This window comes from Phyllobates terribilis, unplaced genomic scaffold (genome assembly GCF_046119375.1).
Source record: "Phyllobates terribilis strain yellow unplaced genomic scaffold, ASM4611937v1 Scaffold_2__4_contigs__length_985480577, whole genome shotgun sequence".
In the NCBI taxonomy this organism is placed as follows: Eukaryota; Metazoa; Chordata; class Amphibia; order Anura; family Dendrobatidae; genus Phyllobates; species Phyllobates terribilis.
This window is the reverse complement of record NW_027362762.1, coordinates 299,062,535-299,077,934: the sequence shown is the minus strand read 5'-3', so window position 1 is coordinate 299,077,934 and position 15,400 is coordinate 299,062,535. Positions and strand designations below refer to the sequence as shown.

Sequence of the window (15,400 nt, the reverse complement as noted above, 5' to 3'; positions counted from 1 at the left end):
GAAGGACTCCATCTGCATCTCACTGGTCTGGGAAGGGTCTTTCCTTCCTTGTTAGATATTCCATTAGCTAGTCCTACTGAGCCCCCGAAGAGACATCCTGGCTCAAATTCCATGGAGCAGAGGGCACTCTTAGAAGAGACATCTGCCCCCCCCATGGTTTTATCCAGAGCACCCTTCTGCCTGCGGTAGCTAATGCCATGGTAGGAGTGAATAGCCTGGCCTGTTGCACCACTATGTCACACAGGCAGTGGCGTACCGCCAATGGCGGCAGGCCACCCCACTGCTATGGGGCCCATGAGCCAGAGGGCCCCGAAGCACAGCGGGGGAACGAGGAGGATAGGTGAGTATTGTATTTACGGGGGCTAGGGGGCTTGCGGCAGCGGAGGAGCGGACACATGCAGTAGCTTCTGCTGCAGCTACCGCGTGTGCCCACTGCTAAAGTGAAATGAATATTCCCTCTTCTCCACTCCCATGGGCGTGGAGAAGAATGAATATTCATTCTCTTTAGCAGCGGGCACAGAGGAGCGCTGAGCCGTGGCTCCTGCTGACAGTGCCCGCTACACAAAAGAATGCAGATTCACTCGTCTCCATGCACATAATCCCGGTGTGGAGAGGAGTAAATAAGCCAGCAGCTCACATCAGCATCTGAGAGCGCACAGTGCTCATATTCTGATATGAGCTGCTGGCAGACAGGATGCAGCGCTGGAGCAGAGGTGAAGAAGGAAGGTGAGTATAAGCGTTTATTTGTTTTATGTGTGCAGTAATTGGACCATGCATACCAGGATTGGGGGATGAGGGGGCCATACATACCAGGATTGGAGGATGAGGAGGCCATGCATTCCAGGATTGTGGGATGAGGGAGCCATGCATATCAGGATTGGGGGATGAAGGGGCCATACATACCAGGATTGGGGGATGAGGGGGCCATACATACCAGGATTGGGGGATGAGGAGGCCAAGCACAAAAGGATTGGGGGATGAGGAGGACAAGCATACCAGGATTGGGGGATGAGGAGGCCAAGCATACCAGGATTGGGGATGAGGGGTGCCATGCATACCAGAATTGGATATGAGGGGTGCCATGCATACCAGGATTGGGGGATGAGGGAGGCCATACATACCAGGATTGGGGGATGAGGGGGCCATACATACCAGGATTGGGGGGTGAGGGGGCCATACATACCAGGATTGGGGGATGAGGGGGCCATACATACCAGGATTGGGGTATGAGGAAGCCAAGCATACCAGGATTGGGGGATGAGGAAGCCAAGCATACCAGTATTGGGGGATGAGGGGGCTGTACATACCAGGAATGGTGATAAGGGAGCCATGCATATCAGGATTCGGGGATGAGGAGTCTAAGCATACCAGGATTGGGGGATGAGGTGCCCAAACATACCAGGATTGGGGGATGAGGAGACCAACCACACCAGGATTGGGGGATGAGGAGGACAAGCATACCAGGATTGAGGGATGAGAAGGACAAGCATACCAGGATTGGGGGATGAGGAGGCCAAGCATATCAGGATTGGGGGATGAGGGGGCCATACATACAAGGATTGGGGGATGAGGGGGCCATACATACCAGTATTGGTGATAGGGAGCCAGGATGGGGAAATGTACCAGTAGCTGCTGCATTTCCCACCCTAGGCTTATACTCGAGTCAATACATTTTCCCAGTTTTTTTGTGGTAAAATTAGGGGCCTCGGTTTATACTCGGGTCGGCTTATTTAAAATATACGGTATTTTAAAATCAGTGAGCACGTGGTGCCCATAATACTGCAGGACTATGGGGTGCATTATACTTTATGGGGATTGCATTTTACCCTATGGGGTGTGTAACATACTGTATGGAAAATTATGGGGAGTGCATTATATTCTATGGAGGACCATGGGAAGTTCATTATACTATATGGAGGATTATGAGGGGGTGCATTATACTATATGGAGGATTATGGGTGGCGTATTATACTATATGGAAGGCTATGTTGGGCCATTATAATATTTTGAGGGCTATATGGGGGCCATTATACTGTATGAAAGCAATTATACAGTGTGAAGGTTTGTGTGGGGTCCATCATACTGTTTGGAGGGCTAGTGCGGGCCATTATACTGTATGTAGGCCCATTATACTGTATGGAGGGCTGTGTGGGAGTCACAGTTGGGGGGATCATACTGTGTTGGGGTCATCATACTTTGCCTTGGGAGTTGAGGTGGGGAACAGTAGGGCCATTATACTGTGCATGTGGAGGAATGCACCATGGGGGTATCATACTGTGTTTGGGCACGACTTTTATTGGCATCATACTTTATGGGGGCAATGAAAGCGGAACCTAGGACTTCAGCAGGAGAAAAATTACTATGTTAAGGCTGGAAAATTGTGAGATCTGCTCTTCTGTGACACAGACAAATATTTATTTCTTTTTTGTGGGGGGGGCCTAATTAGAGCTTCTGCTACGGGGCCCCATGATTTCTATGTACGCCCCTGCATACAGGAAAACTGATGCTAACGCGACTTGTTTGAAATATAATCACAACAAGAAGCTAGTATCCTGTTACACTAGTTTCAAAATAGGAAGATAACCAGCATCATTTTAAAATATTTTTATTTTATACAATTTAAAATAAACATTAGAAAAATCCAGGTACTTTCAAAATACAACCATTACCAACCACAAGCTGAAATAACAATGACTGCCACAGATTTGTATTCTATAAATTAATGTTTAATTGCACATATCCCCATATTAAAGGTGCATAAAATTATAAAGTGCAAATGCCAAATTCATTGAGCAAAAGGCCCTTTCATACCCCCCTGTCCCATTGACCATGAATAACAGTTATACTATGTGAAAAACACAATTCCGTATACAAATATAAAATGCAAGTGCCATAATCTATTAAAGTATAAGCCATTGAGTAGTCAAATATATACAGGGGCCAGGCTAGGGCTTTTTTGCTGGTGTTTCTGCCATGTTATCATCTGTGTGACCAATGATGTAGAGAATGTACTTACAAATTAGCAGTGTCAGAGAGTGGATGGTAGTGCTGGTCTTTACCCCGACAACACCGTTTCGCCTTGGGCTTCTTCCAAAAGGGGGCGTTTGTTTGAAATATGTCAGAATCTTATCTCTAGGCTCTTGTTTTGTCAATGTCATTCTCCATCTGGAGGAGCCAAGACTGGAGGTCTCTAGCCACGGTGTAAGAGGAAATGGAGGCTTTTGCCTATGCCACAGCAGATAAATAACTTCTACGTAGTGCACTATAGATCCTTTCATCTATAGGATCTGAAAAATGGGAACCATCCTCACTGGCACGACTGTATGTTTGAACATCTTTAGCACAGCTGCCTCAACCTTTGGACGTTCACCCCACATGTTCGCCTGTGGATCACATGCATTGATTTAAATCGCTTATTTACGAAAGGATCTTTATCAAGGCTTTTCCACTCATTCATCATTCCCATAAACTCTGCATACAGAACATTCTCAGGATCCAGATTTTTAAAAATCCTAGACAACTTGTCTAGTGGGAACAGGTTAATTTCCTAGTCGCTCTCGCTCTCAGAGAGTGAACTGTTCTGTATCCTCTCATTGCCTGGGAGGAAAACCTTCTTGTGGTCCTTGATCTGGGTGAGCTGGACTTTAGGAGTTTCATCGTAACCCCGTCTGTTTTAGGATGAAGCTTGGCTATATTGTCTGAATGTATTATGTACAAAGTCCTTCACTCACAGCATAATTTTCCTGCTAGAGAGGTTTTGCTCCTCTATAGAGTAATCCTTCTGTCTGCAATCTATGCAAAAATAATATTCACTGCCATCTAGCAGTGGAATATTACGAGATCTGCATGACAGGTGCGTCAGTTTCCTGAAGCCTTTCTTCTCTAGAACCTCTATCCGCAGAGGCCTAAGACATTTTTAATTCAGACCTATACTTCACTCAGCCTGGCAGAAGAGTTGCTGAGAAATGGTGTCCTGCTCCTTTAAGTACTCAGGAAGCTGGTGTCTGATCTAGAAGTTACAAATATCCCATATCAGTACACAAGTTACACCTCCTAGCAGTGCACAAGTTACACCTCCTAGCAGTGCACAAGTTACACCTCCTAGCAGTGCACAAGTTACACCTCCTAGCAGTGCGCAAGTTACACCTCCTAGCAGTACGCAAGTTACACCTCCTAGCAGTGCGCAAGTTACACCTCCTAGCAGTGCGCAAGTTACACCTCCTAGCAGTGCGCAAGTTACACCTCCTAGCAGTGCGCAAGTTACACCTCCTAGCAGTGCGCAAGTTACACCTCCTAGCAGTGCGCAAGTTACACCTCCTAGCAGTGCACAAGTTACACCTCCTAGCAGTGCACAAGTTACACCTCCTAGCAGTGCACAAGTTACATCTCCTAGCAGTGCACAAGTTACACCTCCTAGCAGTGCGCAAGTTACACCTCCTAGCAGTACGCAAGTTACACCTCCTAGCAGTGCGCAAGTTACACCTCCTAGCAGTGCGCAAGTTACACCTCCTAGCAGTGCGCAAGTTACACCTCCTAGCAGTGCGCAAGTTACACCTCCTAGCAGTGCGCAAGTTACACCTCCTAGCAGTGCGCAAGTTACACCTCCTAGCAGTGCGCAAGTTACACCTCCTAGCAGTGCGCAAGTTACACCTCCTAGCAGTGCGCAAGTTACACCTCCTAGCAGTGCGCACAAGTTACACCTCCTAGCAGTGCACAAGTTACATTTCCTAGCAGTGCACAAGTTACATCTCATAGCAGTGCCTTACATCATGGGGACACAGAAAAATGCTGAGGGTAACAGCACTTAAACCCTAGCAACATCATATGCAGTGGGGAAAAAAGTATTTAGTCACCCACCAATTGTTCAAGTTCTTCCACTCGGGGAAAAAAGTATTTAGTCACCCACCAATTGTTCAAGTTCTTCCACTTAAAAAGATGAGAGAGGCCTGTAATTGACATCATAGGTAGATCTCAACTACGAGAGGCAAAATGAGAAAACAAATTACAATTTTGGTGGAAAATAAGTATTTGGTCAATTACAAAAGTTCATCTCAATACTTTGTTATATATCCTTTGTTGGCAATGACAGATGTCAAACATTTTCTGTAAGTCTTCACAAGGTTGGCACACACTGTTGCTGGTATGTTGGCCCATTCCTCCATACAGATCTCTTCTAGAGCAGTGATGTTTTGGGGCTGTCGCTGGGCAAAACGGACTTTAAAATCCCTCCAAAGGTTTTCTATAGGGTTTAGATCTGAAGACAGGCTAGGCCACTCCAGGACCTTGAAATGCTTCTTACGGAGCCACTCCTTCATTGCCCTGGCGGTGTGCTTGGGATCATTGTCATGCTGAAAGACCCAGCCACGTTTCATCTTCAATGCCCTTGCTGATGGAAGGAGGTTTGCACTCAAAATCTCACGAGACATGGCCCCATTCATTCTTTCATGTACACGGATCAGTCGTCCTGATCCCTTGGCAGAGAAACAACCCCAAAGCATGATGTTGCCACCCCCATGCTTCACAGTAGGTATGGTGTTCTCTGGATGAAACTCGGCATTCTTTCTCTTCCAAACACAACGAGTTGTGTTTCTACTAGGGTTGAGCGAGTATGTTCTGTTCGAATATGCTCGGGCCGAGCTCCGAGTATTTACAGCTACTCGGTGATATGGTTGAATCGCTCCCGTGTGCATGATTTGCAACTGTTTGACAGCTTTATTACATGTGAGGAATGTGTAAGAAATAGACATTCCTCACATGTAGTAAAACTGTCAAACAGTCGCAAATCATGCACACGGGAGCGATTCAACCATATCACCGAGCAGCTGTAAATACTCGGAGCTCGGCCCGAGCATACTCAGCGAAAGGGTTAATAGAACATACTCTCTCAACACTAGTTTCTACCAAACAGTTCTACTTTGGTTTCATCTGACCATATGAAATTCTCCCAGTACTCTTCTGGATCATCCAAATGCTCTCTAGCATACTTCAGACGGACCCGGACATGTAATGGCTTAAGCAGGGGGACACGTCTGGCACTGCAGGATCTGAGTCCCTGGCGGTGTAGTTACTGATGGTAGCCTGTGTAACATTGGTCCCAGCTCTCTGCAGGTCATTCACTAGGTCCCCCCGTGTGGTTCTGGGATTTTTTGCTCACCGTTCTTGAGATCATTTTACCCCACGGGGTGAGATCTTGTGTGGAGCCCCAGATCGGGGGAGATTATCAGTGGTCTTGTATGTCTTCCATTTTCTAATTATTGCTCCCACAGTTGATTTCTTCACACCAAGCTGCTTGCCTATTGCAGATTCAGTCTTCCCAGCCTGGTGCAGGGCTGCAATTTTGTTTCTGGTGTCCTTCGACAGCTCCTTGGTCTTCACCATAGTGGAGTCTGGAGTGTGACTGTTTGAGGTTGCGGACAGGTTATACTGATAACAAGTTCAAACAGGTGTCAGTACTACAGGTATTGAGTGGAGGACAGAGGAGCTTCTTAAAGAAGAAGTTACAGGTCTATGAGAGCCAGAAATCTTGCTTGTTTGTAATTGACCAAATGCTTATTTTCCACCAAAATTTGAAAAAAATGTATTTCCAAATCAGACAAAGTGATTTTCAGAATTTGTTTTCTCATTTTGTCTCTCGTAGTTGAGATCTACCTATGATGTCAATTACAGACCTCTCTCATCTTTTTAAGTGGAAGAACTTTCACAATTGGTGGCTGACTAAATACTTTTTTTCCCCACTGTAGCCAGGAGGGTGTAAATGTCCCTGCTGGCTCAAAATATTAACCCTGTGATGGGTCAGCACTGCCTCTAACATATTTATATATCAACAAAAGTCAATGATCATCACTCCCATCCATGTGGACCCACACAGACAGGAGCGCCCCAAAGAAAGTATCTATATAAAATAAAATGAAAAACAAGAGATACTTTCCAACATTACCCTGTGCCTTCAGAAGGACAGAAGAAGAAAATACAAGGGAAGTAGGGGAACTAGTAGGTATATATATAGACAGAAGACCATTTAAAGTCATGTCCTGTGTAGTATCTAAACTGCCCTCATTCCTTTGTTAGTGATGCAATGTGCATCACTAACACACTTTTTCCATTAAAATCAGCGCTAATATAATGTGTAAAAAACACTTTATATGTTTATATCCTACCTGCTCGTTTAGTTATAGGGATGTGATTCATCGCATTTAGTCAGGGTTGGCGCCTCCCACGTATTTGAATTCTCAGTGTTCCCGGCTTGCGCTGACGTCACTATGCCACACTTGCGCAGTATGTCATGGCCGGCCGCGCTTGTATGTCTGGGAGCCGCGCAAGCGCTGTGACAAGTGGCTCCGGCCGCAGACAGTGAAGCTGGGAACTACATATAGCTTCACTGCGCACGCGTGGAGAGCCTCTCATCACAGCGCATGCGCGGCTCCCAGGCAATCCCTTTCCCTTTCCTTTGCCCTTTCCCCTCCTATATAGTTTTTTTTCATGCAATACGGTTTTGATAATGTATTATGTTTGTTTAAAAACTCTATTGAAAAATTTCAATAATAAAACTTTATTGAAAAAAAATCAAGTAACTGATGAAAAATAAACAAATAATTTCAGATAGACAGTACCCCAAATTGTCCTGGTTAATCAGTTTTCAAACAATTGCTTAGAAAACAAAAGTGATAAAAGCGACTAATTTCCGGTTTTAATAACTTATCTATAAGCAAATATCTAAAAGAGCACATTTTACAGGACTGGTACCCTAATACAGTAGACCACCAATACAGCATACAGTAGTTAAACTGGTTGGGAACTACGAACATTTATCTTCCACATTCCCTAAAGATTAGGTAAATGCATAGGATGTGGTTACAGTAACTCCCCTGTCTATTAAGCGCTCTGGACATCCATGCAGAACAGATGAGATGGTAAATGTTCTCTCTCCAGCTCCGATACCATAGGCAGCAGAGAGGTGCTCTTCTCAGGACATTGATCCTGTCACAATTGGCTACTCAGTGAACGTAAGCAGTGCAGGAGTATGGTAGACAAGTGGGGCATTGTGGCTAAGTGGTCACTGTGCTGCTTAACAGTGACAGTCACTGTACTCATAATAGTGTTAGTTACTGGGCCCCCTTAAACAAGCATAACAGGGCTCACAATATTCCTTACCTTCTGTGTCAAATTTTCATTGAAAAGTCAACTCTGCTGAAATCTCGTAAGTGACTTGAAATTTGGTGACTGATTGAAAATTAAAAAATATTGAAACACTGGCGTAAAGAAGAGAGTTTAGATGTACACGGAAAAAAAAGGCGTATACAAATTTGTGGACTAAAATCAATCTACTATCAAAGAAATCTGCTTCTTTCTCCACTTATGAGGCACTCTTTCCCTCCCCTTGCCTCCTGTGATTTTTTTCTGAAAAATAGCTAAAATCCCTCTTGGTCAAGACAAGACTACCAGCAAAATGAGATATCTATTTACTTTTATAGAGAGAGGCTAAAGAAGGAGGATTTTCAGGGAGAGGCACTGCCAAAATGTTTACATGTAACCTCCATGCTGGATTCAGTGCTACACTGCTTGGTACTGCTGTACTATGTCCTCATTGCTGCTACATAGATGAAGAAGAGCAGGAATCCATCTCTCTGTGGATAGACATGACCGTTTAGTCTGAAAAACTACTTGAAATCACACATATGTTTTTAAATGCAAACTCTAGTCTATACGACATGATGCACTGCTCATAGATTTTTGTTACTGAAAATGTGACACAACCAAGCATGAACTAAAGGCAATGTGGAAGCATCCTAATACTGCAGTTGGTGATATATTCAGAATCAGGTACAGATATTTCTGCAAACTACTGTGCCTGTTAAAATGGTGTGAGGAACCTAGGGGTCACAGGAGCACCACATCCCCTTTATTTGGGCTCTCCCCTAAAATCAAAGCACATTGATTGTCTATCTTTAAAATGAAAGTCACAGAGAACCTATTTTAATATATAGAGTAGTATAACATTTTGTATGTGTCAAAATTATGTATTGAACTTAAAGGGAACCTGACATCAGAAAATCGTCCATTAAGCTAATACCAAGATCCTGCAGTTACCGTAATTACTTGATAGCTATATTATATGTGTAGTGGTTTTATTTTAATTATTAAGTAAAAACTGGCTAACATGAATAGAACACCGTTATCCTGAATTATTGGGGTGGTACACTGTACTAAACTTCTTTTCTCTTTGATCGCTCAAACCTGGTGACAATAGTGACGAAATCCAGCGCATACACTTGCATGATGTGGGCTCAGAACGCCTCTACCATGTGCAGTGAGCTGAGGATGTATACACCTCAGCCTCACTGAGCACAACAAAGGCGTTCTGGGCCCGGAGCATGCAAGTGTTTGTGCTGGATTTAAATGACATTGGTGCTGACATCACAAGGCTGGAGCCATCAATTACAAAGTGAGGAGGTTTCTCCAAATTATGACTCAGTCAGTATACCATACTGCCCCAATGACTCATGATAACGGTTTACTACTCTAGGAGGCCAGTTTTAACTTGATAATTATAGCAAAACAACTACACATAAAGTTTAGCTACAAATATCAGCGTAATTATCAAATAATTGCCAGCAGGATCCTGGGATTTACTTAATAGGCAATTTTCTGATGTCAGGTTCCCTTTAAGAGGTAAGTTTCTTTTTTAGGTTACGTTCACAAGTTGCGGCCTTGGTGCTTTTCTATTTTTGTTTTCATGATCACAGTAAAACAGCAATGTTCTTGCAATGACTTTTTTCCCCACAATTGCAGGAGAAATGCAACATGACCATAATGGGTGATCACAGTCTTAAACACATTAAGAATTTTATAGCATAGATTTGTGTTTGAGTTTGCAAAAGTGATTTGAAGTGTCTCAAATTTAGCAGACTGTCACAGGGCATTTGTAAATTTTCTGCATTTCTGAAATACTTACATAAAATTTTTCAAATAGACAACGGTGGCTTTGTAGTAATCAATGATATTACCGTGGTTTACCACATTAAAGCTTAGTAAATATGGCATATAATGTATTCCAGGTTAACCACATGAAGTTTGGAATCTGAATGCTCATTATGGGCAGAAATGACTTAACTTTATTATGAAAGAGACATTAGGGCAGAAAAAATAGAAATCATTGACTTAATTTGTGTTTAAAAAATGTATTCAAAGCTGCACACTGCTTAAAAAAATTAGCACAGTCTTAGACTGGCCTAAAGTCGCAAAGTGAAATCTTTGCCTCTTATGAACAAGTGTAAATTTACACCAAAATGTGTACTATTTTCTAGCCTATAGTTTAATAAATCTGTCAAAAAGTTGTGGCCATGCCCCCACCTAGTACTCCACACCCACATTTTCAAATTATTGGCGAACATGGTGCCAAAATTGAAAATTTTGCACAATTTGGGCTCTTTTGCAAGGTTTTTGTGCTTGATTGTCTTATTTGTGGCTCTGTTTACTCCAGTAACTTTAGTAATCCACTTTATGTAGTCATTATGTATGAAAGTCATTACTGGTATTAAACTCCAACTTGTACAAGACCTTTTGGTCTTTAAGTGTACCTGCACATGATGCTTTTTTCAGACGGATTCTACCTGATAAAGCGCTCAATAAATGTTAAAAACAATAAAGCGCTTCTAAATGCTAAAAATAATTATGAACAGCAATGTGCAAACGACTTGCTGTGCATATGTCCCCTCTTTTTCCATTTCTTTTAACTGCTTCAGGTTTTGAAAGACGTCAAGCGGTTAAATTAAGTGACCTGAACATTCTTCAGGCAACTACCACTTAGAAGCCACCATTATTTTAGACGTAAAATTAAAAAAAAAAGTGCAGCAAAAATGACAAAAAAGACAAAAAACTGACACTTGAGGAAAAACACTGTTTGCATTTTCCTGAAACATCTTCTGCTACAAAAACTGTGTGAGTAAGTCTATAGGACGCCGTGTGTTTATAACCTTAAAGGGAACCTGTTAGGTCCAATAAGACTATTAACCTCCAGGTATGGGGTTATTCTGCAGGTTAATAGCGTTATGAAGTAGCCCTGACTGGACACAGTACTGAATGTGTGGCACACCGGAGAAAATTCTCCCGGGAGCCATCAGCTTTCTGTCATAGGAGCATGCCCAGGGCAGTTACAGTTTCTGCTCACAGCACAGAGAGTGGTGGCTGTAAGCACGGCCCGGCACCGACTGACAGCTGACTCTGCACTGATGCACTGTAGAGCGAGCTGTCAGTCAGTGCCTGGGCATGGTTACATCTGCCGCTCTCAGTTCTGTGAGCAGTGACTTTAATTGCTTCGGTCATGCTCCCGGGAGAGATGAAGTTCATTTTCTCCAAGGTGCTGCACCTTGGCCGGGCCAGGCTCCTTCATAACGCTATAGACCTACATGTTAATAGTGTTATCACACCTGACAGGCTGTGTTGCCCATGATGTCTTTTTGTTGAGTACTTGATTTTCACTGTGCAAAAAACGCAGTGTCTTACAGTTTCAGCAAAGTGGATGGGGTTTATATAAATCTCATGCCCGCTGTGCTTTTTTTTTTACGCAGCGTAAAAGGACTTGCGGTGCGTGTTTCAAATATGCAACTTGTCAATTTCTCTTGAGTTTTATGTGCGGGTTATCCCCATAGAATTGCGTTAGATACAAAAAATCCATGAGCAAAAAATGCATATGCAATTTTAGTGTGTTTCTGCTTCAGAAACGCACTAAGCAGAAACGCACTAAGAAAGCATGTAGTATGCACATCACTGTATCGATAAAAGTTTTGTCAAAGCCAAATACCAGAAAGTATCAAAAACAAAGCAGCTTTATTTAAAACCTCACATTCTAAGAATAGTCAAAAGCAGCAATGTTAAAAACGCATGTACAAAACGCACTCAAAAACCAATGAAAAATGCAAGTAACCTAATTTACATAACAGGTGCAGAAAATGTACAACATCAAAAACTCACCAAATACTCATCGTGGGAACGTAGCCTTAAAGGGGCTTCCCAAGCGTCTGATATTGAATGACAGATCAATATTGAAAGCCTGGAAAACCATTGAAGTGGATCCAAATTTCTGAAACTTTTACAATTTTCTGTCGCTAGTTTTCCTACAGTTTATTTGCTAGGATAAACTCCCTGTAAATTGCATGATATGTATTTCTAAAGACTATCTGTAAGATATCACAATATGAATGTGATGATTTTCTGTCTCCAATAATGATCCGCTCGTTGTAAAGGTAAATGTATATATTATGCATTTTATGTGTCTGCTGGGAAATTTCCTGCCTCTGGCAGTGAAGGTGTTAACATTTTCAGGATAGTTTTTGTTTCCCCCTTCTCATAGACTCAGTTTAGTGACAGCTATGGACTTATGCCAGCTCGGATTTAGTGATTGTCCTTGACAACTAGTTGCTGAATGTCAAGTTTTTTCTTCTTTGTGTAACGTTCCCCAGATCTGAAAATTGATGAAGACTTCTTACTCATTAAAGTTATTGAACTATTGTAGACTGCATGGCCTCAGATTGCTTAATTTTTACATAAACCGCAGCTGACACCTATTGCTTTCAGATATATGTAGTTGAAGGGGCACTTTGAAAATGAATAAGACTTTACTTTCATTGTATTGAGGGTATAGGATGTACCCTCTACAATAACAGGAGATTGTAGAATACTTTAAGCCTGTTCACAAACTGGCTTTATGTACGAGCGAGAAAAAATAATTCAGATCAAAGCCAGTTATCTTAAGAAAACACATGCTCCCCTGCAACTTCATCCCAAAACCTGGTCACTGGGCTGAACTGAAGCCGGTCACAGGCAACTTCCAGGGAATGAATATTGTTTGCCTGTGAAAAAGTCCTACAAATACATAAGGTGATTAGAAAGAATATTACTGCCAATATGCAACTGAATTGGCCAGTGCCTGCTTTATGCCTGTAGTAATAAGTGCAAATATTTCAGCAAACCAAGCATGCAGCATATACATGTAGCATGTACTGTAGAGGTGACATGGGATTGACATAACCCCACCATAGATTGGAAAATGTACTGCCATGGCTCTGGTGTGCTAAAGTGAACCTGACAGCTGATACATGCTGCCTGATCGTCGGTGGCATTTCAGAAACAAAAAAGATTTAAAAGCCACCAGGGACAGAGACCACGCTGTAGACTACTCGGACAGTCGGGTCCCCAGCGGCTGCTCCCCACCCGCTGACCTCGAGTGTTGGGTCTCTGCCTACGTGCACATGGATTGGGCAGCATGTATCAGCTGTCAGGGTTAGCGATGAGCGGACTAGTGGATGTTTGCGTTCGTCGTGTTCGACCAAATTTTAGTCCAAAGTTCGGTTCAGGTACCGGAACTGTACCCAAACTTCAACCTCAACTCGAACCCCATAGAAATCTATGGGGACCCGAACTTTGGAGCTGGAAATTCTCTCTCTCTCTCTTTACAGTTTGGGTTCGTTCATCTGTAGTCGGTTCACTTTACAGAGGGTTTCACGTCACAGAAAGGACTTCTGGAGTGTTCCGACTACTGAAACCTCATCAAACCTGGAAATAGGAACAGCTGTGTGACATATCAAATTGCAGTGACTGTATTCTGCGTATGTAGAACTTTTTTGTATGTATATATTTTTTTCTGGAAAAAATAGAATAGAAGCACTCCAATAGAAATAATAGAGAAAGGCTTCAAATGAGCTGAAATGTCACGTGTATCTGTGTGAACCAAGTCCACTTTTAGCACTTATTTCCATTGGAGTGCTGCTTACAATCTATTTTTTCTATACTTGGAGGATTTTTGGCTGGTTGCTTGCAGAAGTACTGCACCCACAACATTAGAACTGTGTTGCTATTTTTCTTTGTTTATATATTTTCTGAATTTATTTTGTGGGAATACTATACTTTTGTCTTTTTTTCCAATCTGATTTATAGTCTAATCCATTTTTTTCCCATAAATACATACATTGCTAATCTAATATCTAAATAAAGAAACAACATTGAAATGTGTGTGCAGATTTTTATTTTTTTTTTATAAAGGTACTTGTACCAGTTAGGGGTGTAACTGTAGTGGTTGCTGGGGATGCCGTTGAACCAAAGGCCTGATGCCAAGAAAAGCCTAAAAGTTCCTTTTGGCCCATTTGAAATGAGCAATACTAGAGTTGGGGGCTCTGCAGGAGATTTTGCATTGGGGCCCTTAAACTTCAAGTTATGCCACTGGTACCAGATGAAAGCTTCTATACGTGTAGCTGTCTATGGCTCTCTAATATGTTATATGGAGGGCATGCTGGGACTGGTTGTGACAAATGGCTCATCTCCCTAACATTAGAAGACATGTCTTCTCCTGCTGACCTGTAAGCACTGTATTACTGCCCTATCTTCCATGTACCTGATGTTATGTGTTTGTAGAGGTAGCTGGATGTGGTGATCACCTGAAGGCTGCTGCTGTAGTGCGTACAGAGAGAGACATATTAAGATCTGATTTGTGGTCTTTTTCTTTTGATGTGTTGCAGGGGGCATTCACTTTCCATGGGAGTATGATAGACATGCCCTTGCTTAAGCAGGCACAGAACATCGTTACGCTTGCCACGGCCATCAAGAACGAATCATCTGTTAAATGAAGCTCTCGCCGGGAGTCCACTCCATACAGCGCTTGTCTTAGAAGACGGAGGGAGACTTGAGAAATGTTCTGAGGAACAGTGGAGGCCATTGATACTAGAATGATCACGGTGTATTTCTTTTCTGTACATGTATGTCATTAATTACAATAAAAGTCACCTCCAGTAGCTCTCAGTCTTGACTTTCTTCTGGGCACCACCATTTATCCTGCTTTCCTCCTATAAAAATGTAAGAGAGGATGACAAGGGCTGAACTGCCATAAACTTGTGCAGGATGGCCGCATTTACATGACATTGGAGATACCACTACAGGTCATATGCTGTGTCTTGTTAACTGGCTTAGCCAAGCTGTTTTGGAGAGGTTAACCCAGCTTGTAGTGAGGGTAAATAAACATAACAAGCGGCCATTGTCCCCTATTCAGTGTGTACTCTTATATTCAGGGCCAGGGGTATTGAAGCTGCACAGGATCAGCTTGTGGTGCCAGAGGCCTCGAATGAAGCTTCAAACAGCAACAATCAGACATTTTGTTTCTGCTCCTCATTAAATCATGAGGCTTTGTGGCCCCGGCACCCAAGACTGTTCTTAAAGAAAGGAGCAGAATAGAAAGTTCTACGCCACGCACCAACCTCTCTATGAGCTGCCCTTACACACTCGCCCCAGGACGGCGGCTCTGTTTATTTAAATGAGCAAATAGAAAACACCATTCATCTTCCCACTAGATAGGTGCTACCCACTGTGCCCACTAAGGGTTCTGCAGGGTCCACAGTGCAGGGAAGGTGCAGCG

At 42.9% G+C, this 15,400-nt stretch overlaps 1 protein-coding gene across 2 annotated transcripts in view; it reads left to right on the top strand.

Moving 5' to 3' along the window:
* Nucleotides 1–14,783, top strand: part of CLYBL (citramalyl-CoA lyase) — a 460,951-nt gene extending 446,168 nt beyond the window's left edge. For both annotated transcript variants that reach the window (XM_073670402.1, XM_073670408.1), the window contains exon 8: nt 14,511–14,783. In XM_073670402.1, the coding sequence (XP_073526503.1) occupies nt 14,511–14,618 (108 nt within the window). In that variant the 3' untranslated portion in view covers nt 14,619–14,783. The remainder of the gene's footprint in view (nt 1–14,510) is intronic.
* Nucleotides 14,784–15,400: the final 617 nt, after the last annotated feature.